The sequence below is a fragment of the Maylandia zebra genome, linkage group LG7, assembly GCF_041146795.1.
Source record: "Maylandia zebra isolate NMK-2024a linkage group LG7, Mzebra_GT3a, whole genome shotgun sequence".
In the NCBI taxonomy this organism is placed as follows: domain Eukaryota; kingdom Metazoa; phylum Chordata; class Actinopteri; order Cichliformes; family Cichlidae; genus Maylandia; species Maylandia zebra.
Window position 1 is genome coordinate 31,941,330 of NC_135173.1, and position 18,009 is coordinate 31,959,338.

General features: G+C 40.5%; 2 protein-coding genes across 2 annotated transcripts; both read right to left on the reverse strand.

The window, feature by feature from the left end:
* Window positions 1-469: 469 nt before the first annotated feature.
* naif1 (nuclear apoptosis inducing factor 1) lies at window positions 470-4,868 on the reverse strand. The gene is made up of 3 exons (XM_004561892.4): window positions 4,312-4,868; window positions 3,078-3,125; window positions 470-2,617 (listed from the first exon to the last, which is right to left on the reverse strand). The coding sequence occupies exons 1-3, from the start codon at window positions 4,754-4,756 to the stop codon at window positions 2,052-2,054; spliced, it is 1,059 nt and encodes a 352-aa protein (XP_004561949.1). The 5' UTR covers window positions 4,757-4,868; the 3' UTR covers window positions 470-2,051.
* Window positions 4,869-9,021: 4,153 nt separating this feature from the next.
* Window positions 9,022-16,901, reverse strand: LOC101475287 (folylpolyglutamate synthase, mitochondrial-like). The gene is made up of 15 exons (XM_076885493.1): window positions 16,887-16,901; window positions 15,782-15,976; window positions 15,621-15,674; window positions 15,019-15,083; window positions 14,518-14,632; window positions 11,959-12,036; window positions 11,618-11,679; window positions 11,110-11,212; window positions 10,951-11,028; window positions 10,722-10,870; window positions 10,515-10,591; window positions 10,283-10,433; window positions 10,036-10,111; window positions 9,865-9,925; window positions 9,022-9,616 (listed from the first exon to the last, which is right to left on the reverse strand). The coding sequence occupies exons 1-15, from the start codon at window positions 16,899-16,901 to the stop codon at window positions 9,237-9,239; spliced, it is 1,659 nt and encodes a 552-aa protein (XP_076741608.1). The 3' UTR covers window positions 9,022-9,236.
* Window positions 16,902-18,009: the final 1,108 nt, after the last annotated feature.

Sequence of the window (18,009 nt, forward strand, 5' to 3'; positions counted from 1 at the left end):
CCAACTCCCATTTTTTTGTATTTGTCATAAGTGTTATATTTAAAGGAAAATGTGTTTGTATTTTTAATAAACAGCTATGTTTGATTTAGAAAAGTACATTTAGACATATAAAGATTTAAAGCTTTATCAGACTTAACAAGTCGTTGACCAGATTTAACACAGAAAACATCGTCCATCTGGCTATGTAATAAGCAAGGTTATTAAAACCAGATGTGAAAAAATATTTTGACTAAAATAAAAATAAAAACTACACTTTTGAAAAATGTAAACTAACTGATCTGAAATAAAATAGAGCTACAGAGGAAATACTGTTAGTTTTAGTACATCAGTAGTTTGATAAAAACTTCCCTGATGAGACATTGATAGACGTGTTTACTGAGATGCAAGACTGTGAGTCACTGCTTTAAAAACTGTTTTTATTGTAATACCTGTACAAACTTTCCTAAATCTTCCCTCTGACATATGCCCTCCATGGAATAATACTAAGACTAACACAGAAACTAATTAAACTAAATACAAAACTGTGGTGATAAGTTTGCCTCGTGCCCTCTTTGCTTCAGGAAATGAAGATGCCTTCTTAAAAAAATTGATTAAAGACTGATAAATATCAGCAACTAACGTCAATGAATCTCATCTTATGGTGACAGCAGCCAACAGGGTCAAGGAGCTATTGCCAATGTTTGCTCTGAACTCAGGAATACTCATAGTGAAAGGTGCTTTACTGAGCTTTTTTAGATACCGTTCTTTGTTAGGGACAGGTCACATGACTGGAAAAGGAAAAAGAGGTTCAGCAAACAACCTGAAGTAGAAATGATGAACTGTGAAGTAATAATACTTATTACAGGAATAACTGATTTGTTAAGGGTTTTTAAATGAAAACATCAAATTAAACTCCAGTACACCCTGCAGTACTGAAGTGTCCTCATTTGTGAAATTTAATCTGATACTGATATTAACAAACTGATTTCCTTCCCCTCACCCTCTCAGGACCTCAAACGTCACTGCTGTGCTCACACACCTGTAATGAAACTCTGACTTACACTGACCTCTGCTGGCTGGTTGCAAGCACTACAGCCAGCAGAAAAAACAACCTGCTCTGTATATTTCCATCTCCATCTTTCCAACTGTTGGCTTTTTAGAGTAGGCTTTCATGCTTTATGTTTCATAGTTAACTTTATTTAGTATATATCGAATCATACACCCAGAATCAAGTTTTCCAGCCTGAAGGCACGCCTTCAAGAGCACGTCATTTTATTGAACATTCAACAAGTTTTGCACCATGAAATCATCCCCAGGGTGAGATCATCATTGCTGAGGTCTGCTGTGAAGTCCTCTGAGGCATCTGATAGTGAACAATCAGAGGAAATGAACGGTGGTGCACGCCATCACAATCGCCTCCCTGAAACATTTGGATACACTGGAAAAGATCCATCACACACTGCAGAGCAGAGTACGGGAGGAACATAACAGCATCACAGCGGATGGAAGCTCCGAAAACAATTTAGAGATGCACAAGAAGACGATACCAAGAGAAGAGTGGAACTTTGGATGTGTTTCAAGTATTTTATAGAAAGCCTGCTCTCTATGACATGATACAGATCCAAGAGTAGAAAAAACTGTGTGAAACTAAGTGTTTAAAACTTTTGACTCATGGGGATCATTCGTTCACTCACTGACGTCTTTTACCATGTTTAACATGAACATCTGCCCCTGAGACAGGAGAGATGTGACAGGAAATAAAGAGTTTGGCCTCTTTTTCACTTTATTCCGGTCTGAACACATGCTGGTTAAAGTGCAGCTCACACACAAACCTGGCTCACCACGGTCTAAAAAAACCAACCCGTTAATTTTCCATCAGGCTGATGAAATATTTGCATAAAAAAAGATCAGAAAACCAGATTCAGGGTATTAAATAACATGAAGTCGTGGCAAAAAATAAAAATAACAGTTCTCCATTGGTTCTGTACATGTTCTTCATAAGGCATAAGTGTAATCATGGTTCACACACGTACACACACTAACACACACACACACACAACCACGCACAGAGTCTATTGCACCTCCTCAGCCTGTTGTGTAGGAGGAGGCGGAGGTGTTTTGGGCCTGCTCTGCTCCTCTGTTGCCGCTCCATCAATGGTTGCTCCAGTTGCCGGTGTCGCCACAGAGCTGCTGGCGTTCGCAGCCTCAGACCCGCTCTGCAGAAACTTCCTCAGGTCTTTGAGAGCCGGTCGGAGCATCTGCACCAACGCGAGCAGGGCGGCCTGCGTGCCCTCCAGTGCCTGAGCTTGCCTCTCCTGGGCAAAGGCCTGCGCCTCCTGGGAGCGCCGCATCATTTGCAGCAGCTCGTTCTGGCCCTCCAGGTGCTGGGCGATCTGGCGGATGTGCACGTTGGTGACTCGCTGCTCCTGCAGCAGGCGGGCGGAGTTCAGAGCAATGCGGCTCTTCAGCTCCTGCGGTTTGGCATGACTCTGAGGTGGCGGTGGGGAAACGGAAGACGAGGCCAGCATCTCCATGGGAGCCTCGACCGCGGCCACCACAGTCGGGGCAGAGTCGCCCTCAGTGGTGGTGCAGTACTCCACCACGCCGCCATCCTCCAGAGTGTGGTACGTCGTCTCAGCTGGAAGCAGGAATCAGTTTCATTTCATTTCATTTCATTTATTTATTTAGTTTCAGACGTTTATTAAAAGCCTCACAGAGAACGTGAAGAAACAACTGCTCTGAATTCATGTCTGAAACATCTTTCTATTGTGCTGAAGAAATATAGACTGAAGCTGAATTAGGGCTTGGCTGTACTGTCATGTAATACCAATAAGCAGCAGAAGATGGCGCAGTGAATCAGTGTAACCTTTATTCCTTTAACCAGGCAAAAAGAAAAAATGGTATTTAATGGTAAGAGAGCTAAAAGTTAAAATGTCGACCCCTGGTAGTGATTAAATCTGTAGGATAATTACAAAATGCACCTTTTAAAGCACAGCAGTTCAACACCAGACAGTCCAGTAGAGTTGTGATTAGAAACTCTGATGGCTCTGCAAGTGTCACGGCTAAAGTTTGAACATTTGCAAAGAAATGAAACGTACCATTCAGCTTTGAGTCATCACAGATTGTCCCGGCACCGGCTGGAAGAGCTGAAAGACAAACAGAGGAAGAAGCTAAAACCTCAATGAAACTATCAGCAAATCTTTAATATGTATTTTTTATTTTAAAAATGTAACTCTAAATTTAAATGTTACATTTAGGGTTACATTTTTGTAATTTATTATCATAGTCATATGATCAGATTTCATATTTATAATCCAAATTAGTATTGAATTAAAATATTAAAATGTAATATTAGGATTTAACATTTACTACATTATTTTTAAATTTTGGATTTATATAGCGCTTTTCAAGGCACCCAAAGCGCTTTACAGTACCACTATTCATTCACTCTCACATTCACACACTGGTGGAGGCAGCTACGGTTGTAGCCACAGCTGCCCTGGGGCAGACTGACAGAAGCGAGGCTGCCATATCACGCCATCGGCCCCTCTGGCCAACACCAGTGGGCAAGTAGGGTAAAGTGTCTTGCCCAAGGACACAACGACCAGGACAGAGAGCCCAGGGATCGAACCGGCGACCTTCCGGTTACAGATGCAATTCCCAGCCCCCTGAGCCACGGTCGCCCCATCCAGTCTGTGTCTTTAATATTTAGATTTAAAATTTTGCATTTATATTGAAATGATTTTATAATCATACATTATACACTATATATTATGTTTAAAAGTATCTTATAATAATAGATAATGATTTAAATTTAATATTTAGAATTTAGTACATTTGTGGTTGAATGCAGTTTGAATGTAATTCCTACTTTTTAGTATGGATCTCACAGATTTAATTAAAATATTTCATTAACCTATTAACTTTTAAATGTAAATTTAATAAGCTATTAGCTTTTTGTTTACATGTAATAATACATTTAAACATACTTACATAAAATATTAAGCCTGTGTCGTTATTACGTAGTTTTAGTTATTTTGCATTTCATGTAGTATTTTGGATTAGAATGCAATATTAAACCATACTTGTAAACATTTAACTTACAGACCAATTTTTAACTTTACATTTATTGTTCAGGTATAAACATAAATGTAACTAAACTATAATGTTTACTGTGACATTTAATAACACTTTCATTCACTTTTTCTGTCTGAGTTTTCAGTTGTTTCAGAAAATACTTAAACTTCACACTTCATTTTTTTTTTTACAGTGTTACACGCACAGTTATTTTCGGCACGCTTCACTTTCCGTACTTCACCGTGCGGCACTCACCCTCCGTCAGAGTGACGGTTGCGGCGGCGTTGACGGTCACAGGTAAGGTGATCTCCGCATCCGAGTCTCCGGCAGGTAGGCTGATGATGGTGGCCTCTCCCAGCAGGTTACAGATCCTCTGCTGCATGGCGGTGAGGATGACGGGAACTGGAGTGCAGTCCGCGGACGTCCCCTCGATGGCAGCCCGCGCTTGGGCCACCTTCCGCCGGACCTCTGTCTTCATGTCGGACCACTTCTTCTTCACCTCGGGCAGCTCGCGCGGACAGGTGGTGACCTGGTTCACCTTTTTCAGGATGTCCATCCACGCGTTATTCTTAGCCATGTGTGTGACTCCGGCATTGAAGTGGTTAACCAGTGTGTGCTTTTGTTTCTCTATTTCTTCCACTATAATTTCCACCTCCCTCTCCGAGAAATTCATTTTTCTCTTTTTGGCCACCGATGCCATAAGTGCAGAAAAGCGTCTTTACGGCAGGTAATTGTGCGTATTGTACGCAAAAATAGTAGGATTTACTCCGGTAATGTGCGCAACGTAATGGCTTCCAGAATCGGCTTCTTCTTCCTACTAACGACGCTTACGTTAGATGGAGGACGTAGCCCCGCCCACCGACTCTTCCATTGGTTGAGGATCTCGCGGTAATGCGACATTCTCTCTTACTATTGGACCAAACAAAAGCCAATCAACTCAACAAGCCAAACAAAAAGACGAAGTTAAAAAAAAGAAATGTTACCGTTATCTCGCTTTTTTCCAAGTTACACTTGAGTGAAAACAACGTTTAAAGCGTAAAAAAGAAAACGTAAGAAGAACATGTCAGCTGGGATATGACTGCTTCATCAACAGCATGGTTTTAATACTGCTGCTAAAAGGTAACAATTCTAAAGACGTCTTTAAACTGAATACTACTAATAATCAATATTATAATTATTGTAACCTCTCATTATTTACAAATTTCCAAGACACCATGACACCGTGAATAATTTTCAGTGTCTTGAATGAGGGATTTAATAGTGAAAGGCAAGTGTCTTGCTTGTGGTCGGTCAGAGTTACGTTTTCTCGATGATGGTTTTTCTCCCCTCTGGAAGAGGATCCTTCTTTCCTTCTGATTGTTGTAGGTGAAACTCACATTTTTTAATCTCTTCTTTGTTAAAAGAAGGGCAGCTGTGGCTACAACTGTAACTGCCTCCACCAGTGAGTGAATGTGAGAGTGAATGAATAGTGGAATTGTAAAAGTGCTTTGAGGGTCTCCAAAAGCGCTATATAAATGCAATCAGTTATTATTATTATTATTATTATTATTAAATATTATTATTTAATAATTATTATTATTATTAAACACCTCTGACATGTTAAGTTCACTCAGTCTGTTCAATGGGACTCTGCTTCCTGTTCCTCAGAACAAAATCTGTTCTTAAGACTCTGAAAGAAACCACTGAAAACTGAGCTGGTTCATGAGCTACCCAACAACCTTGTTTTGATCTGCGTTTGAACAAAGAATGTTTTCCATGTGTGATAACCGCAATGACAACTACACAACAGAAACAGTTTGCCCTATGAGAATAAAGGAGGAAAAAGCTAACAGAGTCTGGTGCTCCATGTTTCTCTGTGTTTCATGTTTATGTCACCAATACCCCAACATAGAAAGGTGATTGAAAGCAAAAGGAAAAACCATCTGTCAATGGGGCATAAAAGACTAAATAAAGCAAGAAAACAAAGTGCAAATACAAAAAAAAGGTAGAAGACAAGGTGCATTAAGAAAAAAGGAAGACAAGAAGCAAAAAATAATAATTTCACAATTATCATGAAACTGACACAAATTGACCAAAAATGGTAGATTGGGATGGGATGGTGGATAAAAGATGGTGAAGATAGAGCTCCCCACCAGAAGGAAACAAAAGTTCTGTCAGCTCTGCGCTCTTCAAGGTCACACTCAACATTTCCAGTGTTTAAGGTGGAAAGAAGATCACAAAGATTTAGTGATGTGCTGAAAAATGACAAAAAAAAATCAGATATTTGGGGTTAAGTAACCAGAATTAGCTGGAACTTTAACTGGAACAGTTTGTTTTTTGTTTGTGGGTCTAGTGGTTAACACATCTGAATAACTGTCTTCCCATGCAGAGATTGAACCCTCATCATGTGGATACTTCCAGGCACTTCAACTGTTTCAATCTTTCCCACTGATCATCAATGGTAATTCTCTTCAGTAAGAATTTAATACCCTCTCTGACCACAGTGTAGCACTGTTACACATCAAATTTGACTGTCGTAATAAATAAATCAGTGTCCCACACTGTCCTGGTCAGTGTTGGTCAAGTTACTTGAAAAAAGTAATCAGTAACTAATTACTGATTACTTCCCCAAAAAAGTAATCCCATTACTTTACTGATTACTTATTTTCAAAAGTAATTAATTACTTAGTTACTTAGTTACTTTTTAAAAACACGATTTACAACCTGAAGAGGTGATAAAGCGATAGATCTTTCAGCCCAATTCTACTTTTTCTACATAATCCATCATACATAATGTAATCAAATGGAAAAGTCAGTTTTAATCTTTTAACTTTATGCATGAAGCAAAAATTTTATTATATGCAACATTCTCTGAGTTGAATAAATTAGTTTAACATTTAAACCTATTTTCTGCACATTCCAGCACATAAAATAAAATATTTTTTGTGTTTACATTCAGTCTTTCAAATACGGTAGATGCAAGTAAAACACAGCAGAAAATAAATAAAGTCAAAGACTCAGCGGTCCTGTTGCTCTGTTTTCACCTGTAAAGCAGGACTGCGGTAGGTTGAAGAATCCGCGAGTTTCTCCGTGAGTTTCCCATTACGTCGTAGCGCACTTGGTGCTTGCTCGGAAGTTTAGGGGTTTTTCGCTGTAAAAAGAAGTTTTCTTCCCACGCACGATGGACGCTAATGTTTTTGTCACTTTTTATGGAATCAAACTCAAAGTAAGGTCAGTACTTCCACGCTTTAAACGCTGCACGCTCATACTCTCTCCCACAATCGATACGTGATCCATTGTTGATCTGCACACAGCTGTTGTCACTAACGGCGCACTCGCTTACGTCACTGTCGTGAGACATTCTCGCAGAAAATCACGGTTTTAGTAACGCAGTAACGCAGCGTTCCTACGGGAAAGTAACGGTAATCTAATTACCGTTTTTGCAATAGTAATCCCTTACTTTACTCGTTACTTGAAAAAAAGTAATCAGATTACAGTAACGCGTTACTGCCCATCTCTGGTCCTGGTATTACAGTTTCCTTTGTAAAATGAGCCTCTGTCCTTGTTTCTGATTGGTCAGATGCTGCCAGCATCATCTCTTTCATGTCAGCACTCTTGCAGCGAGGTTAACAAACCCTGGGTTGACTTATCCCATTTGTGACGAGCTTCACGTGGCTGCTGATGTTAGGATAAGAAAACCTGGACCAAGAAAATAGATCCTGGATATGTGGAGCTAGTTTCAGAGTGCAGGGCCGAGCTCTGAAGCTGCTTTTATGTCTCAGGGTAAAGAAAACTATTTGTTTCTACACTACATGAAAAGTTTGGACTTACCTTCAGGACTTGATTTCTGTTTTGTTTTTGTTTTTTCTTTTACCTTATTTTATATTGTGCCGTTTTGTCGTGGTTGCTTTGGTTTAGAAGCTTCAACCTTTTTGTTTTCCCCCATCACTACTTTTAATGTACCACCTCAGTATTACCCCACATCATGTGTGGAACATGTTTTCTTTCTTCTTTTTTTGCACCTGTTTGGTACCTTTTAATTTTCCCATTGCATTTTTTGCTTTAGGTTTGTTCCCTGTGTTGATTTGTTTTTTAGTGTTTTGTACTTTTGAACCACTTGTTTTTTTAATCAGTTGATTATTTCAGATTCTTTTCTAGTGTGTGTGTTTTTGGAAGCATGTGTGTTTGTGTTGTGCATTTTTGCCAGTAACCCAGCACCCAGATTTGATCCATTGTTACCCAGTTGTTACTCGGGGTCCTTTTCCACTTTTCTGTCTTCAGCGCTGCCGACAAACAGGGTTTAATATTTAATGAGGTTCAGTTTAGAGTGAGTTAAGAAGAGTTTCAGAACTAAGCATTCGTATGACTGTTTTGCACAAATGTTTAATGTGAGTATGTGTTTGAGTGTCCACTGTGGTTCAGATGTAGAGCAGAATTGTCTAATTTCAGGAAGTTAACCACAGGCACAGCATGGTATCTAGTATAGTGGAGTGTTTAAAGACCTTGCAAATAGGAGGCTGAGGTACAACTCCTTGATGGAGATGAAGCTCTGTCCTTTCTTAACTGTTCGCGTTCATACTGTAAGCACTTTTTGAACCAGCTCAGCATTTCAGGTTCACCCATCGGATTTCCAAAAAGAGAAGCTTGACTCATCGCTGCAGAGAACATGCAGTCTGCATGCCTTGGTGCTTGAATTTATACACCTGTGGTCATGGAAGTAATTGGAACACCTGAATTCAATCATTTGGATGGGTGAATGAAAATGTTTGCCGATCAGCAGAATGTCATCTTACATTCGTGTATCACAGCATATAGTCCAGTTTCATGTTTACTCTGATCAAATACTGGGATTCAAGGTCAAAATGACCCATAGACTCCAGCTTGCAAAACTCTGTGACTTGGAACCAACGAGGAAGCCGATGCATTTAGTGATGCAAATAAGAGAAAAGTGTTGAAGGCAACATTACCCAGTCTGTGATCAAAAACTTTACATTTTAAAAGATCATTTATTTGCAATCCAGTCACACTTAGAAACTTGAGTTTTGGCCACTGTTACAAAAATATACGCAAAAGTTACCTTCATACCATACAGAGAAAATAATCAGATTCAGGAAAATAAGTCTAGAAAAACTAACACCACACCCAACCCTCTTCCCTAGAAGCAAATCCCTCCCAGTTGTGCAAATAAAAAACACTTCTGTTCACTTGGAAGAAGCTGTGTCCAGGTGTTTGAGAGCTCCTCCCACCAGGTAAAGGCTTCCAGTGATGAGGACGTGGATCTCACTAGCTTCGCGGAGAGGAGCAGCTTTGGCCGTGACACTCGGTTTAACCGGCAGCGTCATCTTGGCCTGATCGGCCAGCACAGAGTCCCTGCCTTGTGTGATCCACTGGAGGGCGCTGAAGATGCACGGGAACACCAAGGTGTCCCCTCTGTGCTCAGGTAAATTAGGAAGCCTGTCCTCAATCAGCAATGGATTATCTCCATTGTCATCCAGGTGGTAATGGAGGCGCCAGATCCTCTCATTGTCCCAGCAGCGAGTCAGCATTTCCTTCACAGACATGTCAAACTTCTTCTCCTGTACTGAAGAAGGTGAAAGAATAAGTTCAAAGTTTTTGGCTCAGAATTATTCACTGGATAAAATCGTCTCTTCTTGCATAATCTGCATCTGGAAACACAGACTCCAACACAAACTCCACACAAGTAAACTATAAAAATGTGCTTCAGATAACATTAGATTACAACTGCACACTTCTGGACACCAATACTGTGTCCAGACTGATTTTATATAGAACGATCTGTACAGGTGCAAACAGGTTCAGCAAACTCACTACTGGAGGTGCTGACTTCGGCAATGCATGGGCAGAACACAGCAAAGTCAAAGTGGCACGGCTGCAAAGAAACAAGACATGCAAAAAAAAAAAAAGTTTTCAACTCTATACGTACTGTCACGTCCTTGCCAACATACCTACAAATGCATTCAGGTTCGAAGAACTACTCACCACCAGGAGTTTAAGGAAAGCAGCTGCGTCTCTCTCTCCTGTAACGTTGAACAGCAAAACTCTGGCCACAGGGCCACTGAAACACAAACACATCAAAGTGTCACATCACATAGCATTTGATGTAAAAATATTTCTGTAGATCCACCTACAATTGGAACACACACTCTGGTCCATTTTGTTAACAACAGAGACCGGACTAAATGTTTAAATTAAAAATTCTAGCACATCTTTTTTTTTTTTAGCTCACCTCGCGTTCCTCTCGTGCTCAGCTGCAGTCTCTCTAAACCATTCGGAACAGGCCTGGATGCTGTGCAGGGTGTGAGCTCCATCCAGGAAGTAGGTGACCGCTCCATGTTTTAGGGTCTGGCTCCTGCCGGGCCACTCGGTATCTGCCAACCCTGAGAGCAAACGCATTCACTGTTACATCAGCTGGCCCTGGGTGGGTCCTGTTGTTATCTCATTGGCTCTGCGGGACTCACCTTTCACCATCACAGGGCTGGGACTGAACGCAGTCGCCTGAAGCATCCCGCCATTGTTAACAGTGCTACAGGGGAAGCTATTATCTGTTCAGAGAGGACAGGTACATTGAAGGTACACTAACCAAAGCTTGCAGTTATTATTTGCATTATTTTGTACTAATCATTTATTTATTTATTTCTGGATATATGTTTAAACATCAGCCCAACCTGGTAGACCCCCTCATCTGAAGCCAGGTGTGACTCAGCTGGAGGGCGAGGGAGGCGTTGGAGCGCTGGTGCTGCCCTGCAAGGCCCAGGTGCAAAGGTCCACATTCTGCCTGGTAGTCCTCCAGCTGTGGACACACCCACAGTGGACACTGCAACAACAGGTTAGAGAGAGTTATAGAAAGCTGAAGCTTCACTTTCCTGTGTGATGTGACTGAAAGTGGACTCCTACTCCGATCTCTTTGGCCCGCTCCTCGAGCACAGGCATGGTATCCTCTGGCTGTCTGATGGTGAAGGCGGGGACTCCAGGCTGCAAACACAAAAATGCAGCATTACTAAAAGAATCACGCATTCAGACTGAAACAGTTACTCACTCCTAATGTGAACAGACCTTGTAGATGCCCGCTTTGTGCCAGGCGATCTGTTTGATGGTGTCTCCCAGAATATCAGTGTGGTCTATGTCCAGGAAGGAGATGCCACACACCCACGGCCTCCTGTTGAAACACGCAGGGGTCATAGTGACGACCGAGGCTGTACACTGAGCATGGCAGCAGACATAAACAGCAAGAAGTACTACAAGATGGCAAGATGGAAAAATCAACTACACCCCCACCCCACCCACACAACAATAAGAAAAATCTGATCCTATATAAATGAGAAATGTAAATAGTGTAAAAAACAATTTTTAACAGACGTAATTTTGAGAACATTAAAAATAATTTTGTATTTCAGCAAAAAGTGTAAGAAGACAGACTCCAGTGACTCTTATGACAAAGGCTTTTTAAATGTGTCCACTTGGTACCATTTTAGTTTATGTTTTGATTCGGAAGCTTTTCCATTGTTTGTGATATTTTGCATGTTATGCCAAAGACTTATGCTCTGCTAAGTTTACATCTCACCGTATTATGTTGGTGTTGTCGTACGCTCCGCCGATACCAACTTCAATCACAGCTAAATCCACCTGAGCAAAGAGGAAGAGCCATTTAGATTCAAGGAGTGTTTATAGTAAATAAGAACCATCTGTTGGTGAAATAAACAGGACTTATCGTTCAAGTAAATCTGAGCTCTGAGAATTACACACAAGCTTTTCTTATACACATCCAGAGGGGCTCATTTCTGAAGAAACTTTTGAAATCTAATGTTAACTGCACCACTGCCTGTAGGGCAGATACATGCATACATAACATGTGTCAGGAATAAATTCCATATAAACATTTTCTGGCTGCTTTTGACAATGTACCTTCTCCTGAAGGAAGATATGGAAGGCCAAGATGGTGAGGATACCAAAATATGTCGGCATCGTCCCTCCGTGAGCGTCCTGAGGAGGTTAAGGGGAAAAAAGTTATGACTCTTCAATCTGCTTGTTTATACACCAAAGATGATATATTTTATCTAATTTTTTCTAAATGATCACATCAGGTCATAAGTCTGAGGGTTTTAATTGAATTAATTTTAAGATGTTACCTTTCAAATATGGTCTCAAATTTATTAAAAGTGATGGCTTCTTCTACTTCTCTTTTCAGCTGATTTTTTTCATGGTTCACCACAATGGGTCATCTGCCTCTATCTCACTCTATTCCAGCATCTTCCTCTTCATGTCCTCCTTCACTTCACCCATGAATCTTCCCTGTGGTCTTCCTCTTCTCCTCCTGCCTGGCAGGTCCATTTAATCATCCTTTGTCCAATATATCCTACGCTGTCCCTCTGATGACATTTTCTATCCTGCTCACTTTTAGGTAAATCTTAACATCATTTAAAGTTTCTTATCTTAAATTCCAGAGTTGAATATAGTTTTAAATCTTCCAGAAGTAACAGAAGTGAAGAAGGGGCTGGTCTAATTTCCATATCTAAAGCATGTCTGTATTATGTTAAAGAAATCAAAACTGTACTTTGAAGCAACACCAAGTTATACCACAAGATGGCAGAAAGAGTCATTGTAACCTTTACTAAAAAAGGCAAATCAAGCCTGGGAAAAGACAAAACCCCGCGAAGAAATTGCCCTAAAGCAGTGATTCTCAAACTGTGGTGCGCGTACCACTAGTGGTACTTGGGCTTTCTCTGGTGGTACCTGGAAAATCTCCAATTTTTTTTTAAAGATTAAATAATATACCATTGTGGAGGTATGCAAAGACGACACGACAGTTCCCGAGGCTCTTCTGGGAGCCGGAGTCAACCAGAAAACGCCTCCCAGAGTGTGAGTCCTCTATGAAGAGCAGCCTTTCGGAGGCCCCCAGGAGAATTGGTGGGGGGGTGTGGGAGATGCCGTCAATGAGTCAGGAACTACTGCCTGGATGCAATCCGCTTCTTCTGCGAGTCAGCGGTAATCCTTCGCGGACCGCAGCAGCACCGGCATCTGTCGGAGGAAGACGTGAGTGAAGAGGAATCCGCTGTCATCCATTCCTAGCAAGGACAGCGTGCTCTCCATGAGCTCGAGAGCGGTACCATCACCAAGGTCCGAGAAAGAGAGGAGTTTCTCGGCCTGCATTGGAGAGGGAGTAGCGCCGTAGCAGCAGCGGCTTGAGAGAGGTGTATTTCCCTTGTGTGGTGGGATCCCGGAGGAGGGTCATCACACGGCGAAAATTAAAACGTACAGTTTTGCTATCACTTCCGACATAAATGAAGACAGAAAACTAAACAGCTGTGACATTTGTAGGGTTACTGAAGTTGGGCTAGCTGGTATATAATGATGTGCTACGTGGTAGCTAGCTACACAGCTATGGTTAGCATAATATGAACACAGTGAAGCTGGAGGCTGAACGCTAACTTTTATCCACTAGATAAAAGTTAACGTGAGGGTTCCTGATGGTTAGGGACAAATGCAATCGCATGTCAGGATGCTGTAAACGGACCAAACTTCAGTCAGGAGAACAACTGCAATGTAAGGTTAGTCATTAATATACTGCTGCATGGGCTGGGCTGTAGTTACATTGTAAGGTTTTAAAAACTGAGCTTTAAAATGAATAGTGATGCTAAAACCCGAGAGAGGCCGACAGTGATCACTGACTTTTTTTAGGGGCTTGTTCAGATTAAAGAACACAATACAAAGCATTAAAACATGTTAAAAACACAACAGCCTTAATAAAAGCAGAGTAGTTTGGACCCAGAAGCAGGGTTCATCAGGTCATCACTTAAAGATTGGATATCCCACCATGTTTTAATGCAGTACAGTTGTGGTTATTATTATCACTCGTCACATCTTATTTATGACAGTTAAAATAAATAGCATTCATATAAGAAATAAAATTGTCTGTGTAAACTGTATGTAGTGTTAAACAGGCCTATACTACTGCACTTTAATGTCGGTCATAAGGGTGGTACTTCAGGAGCCATATATTTTATGAGGTGGTACTCATTGTGAAAAGTTTTAGAACCACTGCCCTAAAGGAGTAAAGACAAATTAAAAAGTGAAAAAAAAAAACACAAAACAAAACAAAACAGCAGAACATGACTGAAAACTTTTCAACAAACCCAACGATACAAGCCTGCCCCCTGGTGGTCAAAGCTCTGGTAAAAATTTGTGGAGGGTAATTAGAGAAAGTACCTTTAACAGCTTTGAATCCACATTAGAAGGTCAGTTCATCCCCAAAAGTTAATTTACATCATTTCCCTCTTCAATTGAGAAAGGTTTGGTGCAATTTGCCCAGTTTTAGAGATATTATTTCTATGACACGACTTGGGTTCTCGGGTTGGCAGGTTATTACCAGAACCAGATCACCATAGGGTGTGTCACATCTGGTCCAGTGGATGGGGCAGTGTCAAGTGGCATTTTAGTTTTCTGTTTTTCTCTTTTCACACCTACCTTAGTTTCCTCGAGCCGTCTATATATCTGCCAGAAGTATTTGGTGAAGAGCTCTTTTCCGATTGGCTGCCCGTTGATCCGAATCCTCTCTGTGACTTGGACCAAATGTGGAGAGCTGCACCCAAGAAGAATATTTGAAGCCTGTTATTACCTGTCAGTCTCTCCATCTAATTCCTCCTGTGTGTGTGTGTTTATGTTCAAACTGCTCAAAATATCAGAGTAATATCAGAGTAATCTGATTACAAAAACTAAACAACCCATTTTACTGTTCAGACTACTCGAGAAGAGCACAACCCCAACATCTGGACAGCTGTTACGTTCAAATGTAGAAATAACAAAAGACTTTATAGCTGAGTATGGGTGTGTATTTGTGTTTTATAGCTTATTTAAACCTTTCCAAGGACTGCACAGAAATCTGAAACAAAGCACATTTTTATGCAATAACACTGCAGTAACCACCTGATTCAGTAACCACCTGATTCAGTAAACACCATGGTTTACCTGAAAAATCCTGTGCGGAAGCCATAATTTCTTAAAATCTGCTCAGTGAACGCACACGTCGAGCCCTGAAAGACAAACAGTCATCATCTGGATTCATGATGTAAATGTGTGTTATACATAATTTAATTAAAGCCAGGATCTTATATACCACACACTCATCTCACATAGCTTTTATATTCTGATTTTCACACAGCACATTATTTGTTTCAGAGATTTTTATTTATTTGTTTATTTAGAAGATTTCTGAAGAGATTTCTGTGTGTTAACATGAGGCCATTCTTATGTGTGCCCTTTGTCCCGTCTTCCTCCCCTCACCCCCAACCGGTTGAGGCAGATGGCAGCTCCTCCCTGAACCTGGTTCTGCCAGACGTTTCTTCCTGTTGAAAGGGAGTTTTTCCTTCCCACTGTTGCCCAGTGCTTCATCAAAGAGGTTTTGTCTGATTGTTGGGGTTTCTCTGTGTTATTGTAGGATTTTACCTTGCAGTATAAAGCCCCCTGTGGTGTGATTTGGTGTTATATAAATCAAATTGAACTGAACTTAATTCTAATTAATCCACAGAACAGGCCTTTCTGATATAAAGAACACCTAAATGTCAGCTCACCTTGCCCTTTGTTCCGGTCACATGAATGATATTGAGACGGTCAAGTTCATCCACCTTTCATATGCATACAAGCACAGACAACTAGTTCAGTTAAGACTGAAGGTGATAATTACTGTAACTGTGTGTAATCTCTGATGTCACTGCTGCTTTGATTGGCTCACCGTGAGGCCCGCTCGTTCCAGGAAGCCTCTCATGGTCTTTAGCTGCAGGTGACGTTTGCTCTTTAGCTCCTTCAGGGCGGTAGCATAGGGCTGCAACGTGTTCAGGGTGGAGATGGTGTCCTGTGGTAAACGTACAAAAGGAAGGACAGAAAAGTTCAAAAGTAACAAAAATGTGTCATCTGTACAGAAAAATGTCTGCATGAAATGATGAGAATCAGGATGTCAGGACAGTCTGATTGAAATGTAAATCAAATGGTGATAGAAAGTGAAAGAGTCTCTGTTTTCCTACTAGATTTTAGGAGGGGAAAGGGAACCTTTCCAAAAAGAGAACCAAGGAATGATTCATGCTTCATGATCAGCAAGTTGAAAAAGAAAAATTGTGAAAAAAGAAAAAAATAATAATAATGATATATTTTTTTAAAACAAGATTTTTCTTCTCTGGAGGTTCCAGAATATTTGCCAGTGCAGAATTCCCCCACAGATTTCAGACTTTTGGAGAGCCGTGTCCCTCTCCAATAACAAAAACCCCTGGACAGCACCAGCCTTTGCCTTGAAGCAGCAGCTCCACAGTCACAATAATAGAACAGCTGCTATAAAACACTAAAACAGAAGAATCAAATCACAAATCAAATCAAATCACTTTTTATTGTCACATCACATGTGCAGGCACACTGGCACAGCACATGCGAGTGAAATTCTTGTGTGCGAGCCCCACAAGCAACAGAGATGTGCAAACACAACAACACAAATGAGCAAAATACAAGAATGGCCAACCTGAAACTAATAAATATATGTACAATATATAATAGTGTATGCATTTCTGGATGTGTATACTAAATATTTTCCTACGTGTGTGTGTGTGTGTGTGTGTGTATACACATTTTTACAAATTAAATAGTAAAAAAATAAAATAAAATAATAATAATAATAATAATAAAATATATAAAATATACAGAGTTGAATATGTGCAAAACAAGTGGTATTTATATACAGTGTGGAGTGCATAATGTTGAAGTTCCAGTAGTGAAGCTGAGGTGTCTATGACGTGTTCAGCAGTCTGATGGCCTGGTGGAAGAAGCTGTCTCTCAAGAAAACCTCAGCTTACCGTTTCTGTATCCATGGCAGCTCTGCTTCAGTCTGACACCGTTGTGTCAGTTTCTGTTACAGCAGGTATGCACTTGTCCGTCCGCTTTAAAACCCCGCCTCTGTCTTTGGGGCTTTCAGATATTTATCACCTTAGAAAAGCATCATTTTTGCCCAAGGCATGTAGTAAAAGGATGTAAGAATATTTTCAGGTATCTCTACTTGAGGATTTATTTTTTTGTCAACCTTTTATTTTTACTCTTTATATTTTCAAATCAGGCTCATTACTTTAGCTTTAATTAATTTGAGGAAAGTTTTTATTGTGAGTCTTCAAACTGATGTGAGGTTAAAAGAAGGTAACAATAACAAATAGATACATTTATTAGTTTATCCATCAGCGAGGCATCTCACATTCAAAAAGATGAAAGAGGCAAAAAAACCCACATCACTTATGCATTATCATAGCACCATAAACTCGGGGTTTGAATTAGGTTGGGATGATCCTGAACGGCACTTTTGGTGCATGTTGATAAGCTGTGTTTGCAGTACAGCGTTGAAGAGGAGCAATCATAAAGGGAGTAACGTTTTCTAGCGGCAGGTAATTTTAAACGTTTCTATCAGCTCAACAAAAATCAGCAAGCACACAAACTGTTAGTCACACCGTGTCTGTGAGGTAAAGGTCCAGCTGCTGGATTTCACAAAATGAGAGCTAACTTCACTCAGAGATGGAGAAAGACGTAAGAAAGACAGGACAGGAGAGGAAGAAGATGGGTTAGATTTAAAGGTAAGGGCTGCTCAGTGACATTTGATAATCTGCAAATTTAAAGATTGCATGTTAGTCCTAATTTTTAAATCAGATATCAGGTCTGTATGGTGTGAAGTTTTATACTGTTTCATTTTGTAAAACGTCCTGCAAAACAAGCTGAGATCTACAGCTTTGTTTTATTCAAAGGTTGTGTGAAAATGCTGTGCAGTGTGTGTGTTTTCATGGTGATTTCTTTCTTTCAGTAAATGGTAAATGACCTGTATTTGTATAGCGCTTTTACTAGTCCCCCCTAAGGACCCCAAAGCGCTTTACACACCCAGTCATCCACCCATTCACACACACACTCACACACTGGTGGAGGCAGCTACAGTTGTAGCCA

What these genes read in the sequence shown, in the direction of transcription:
- naif1 (XM_004561892.4), bottom strand. Translation starts at nt 4,756, where the DNA reads ATGGCATCGGTGGCCAAAAAGAGAAAAATGAATTTCTCGGAGAGGGAG. An exon ending in AACCGTCACTCTGACGGAGG is followed by an intron (nt 3,126 to 4,311) that starts GTGAGTGCCGCA and finishes TTTGTCTTTCAG; the next exon opens with CTCTTCCAGCCGGTGCCGGG. An exon ending in TGATGACTCAAAGCTGAATG is followed by an intron (nt 2,618 to 3,077) that starts GTACGTTTCATT and finishes TCCTGCTTCCAG; the next exon opens with CTGAGACGACGTACCACACT.
- LOC101475287 (XM_076885493.1), bottom strand. An exon ending in TGACCGGAACAAAGGGCAAG is followed by an intron (nt 15,084 to 15,620) that starts GTGAGCTGACAT and finishes TTTGTCTTTCAG; the next exon opens with GGCTCGACGTGTGCGTTCAC. An exon ending in ATATCTTCCTTCAGGAGAAG is followed by an intron (nt 11,680 to 11,958) that starts GTACATTGTCAA and finishes CTCTTTGCTCAG; the next exon opens with GTGGATTTAGCTGTGATTGA.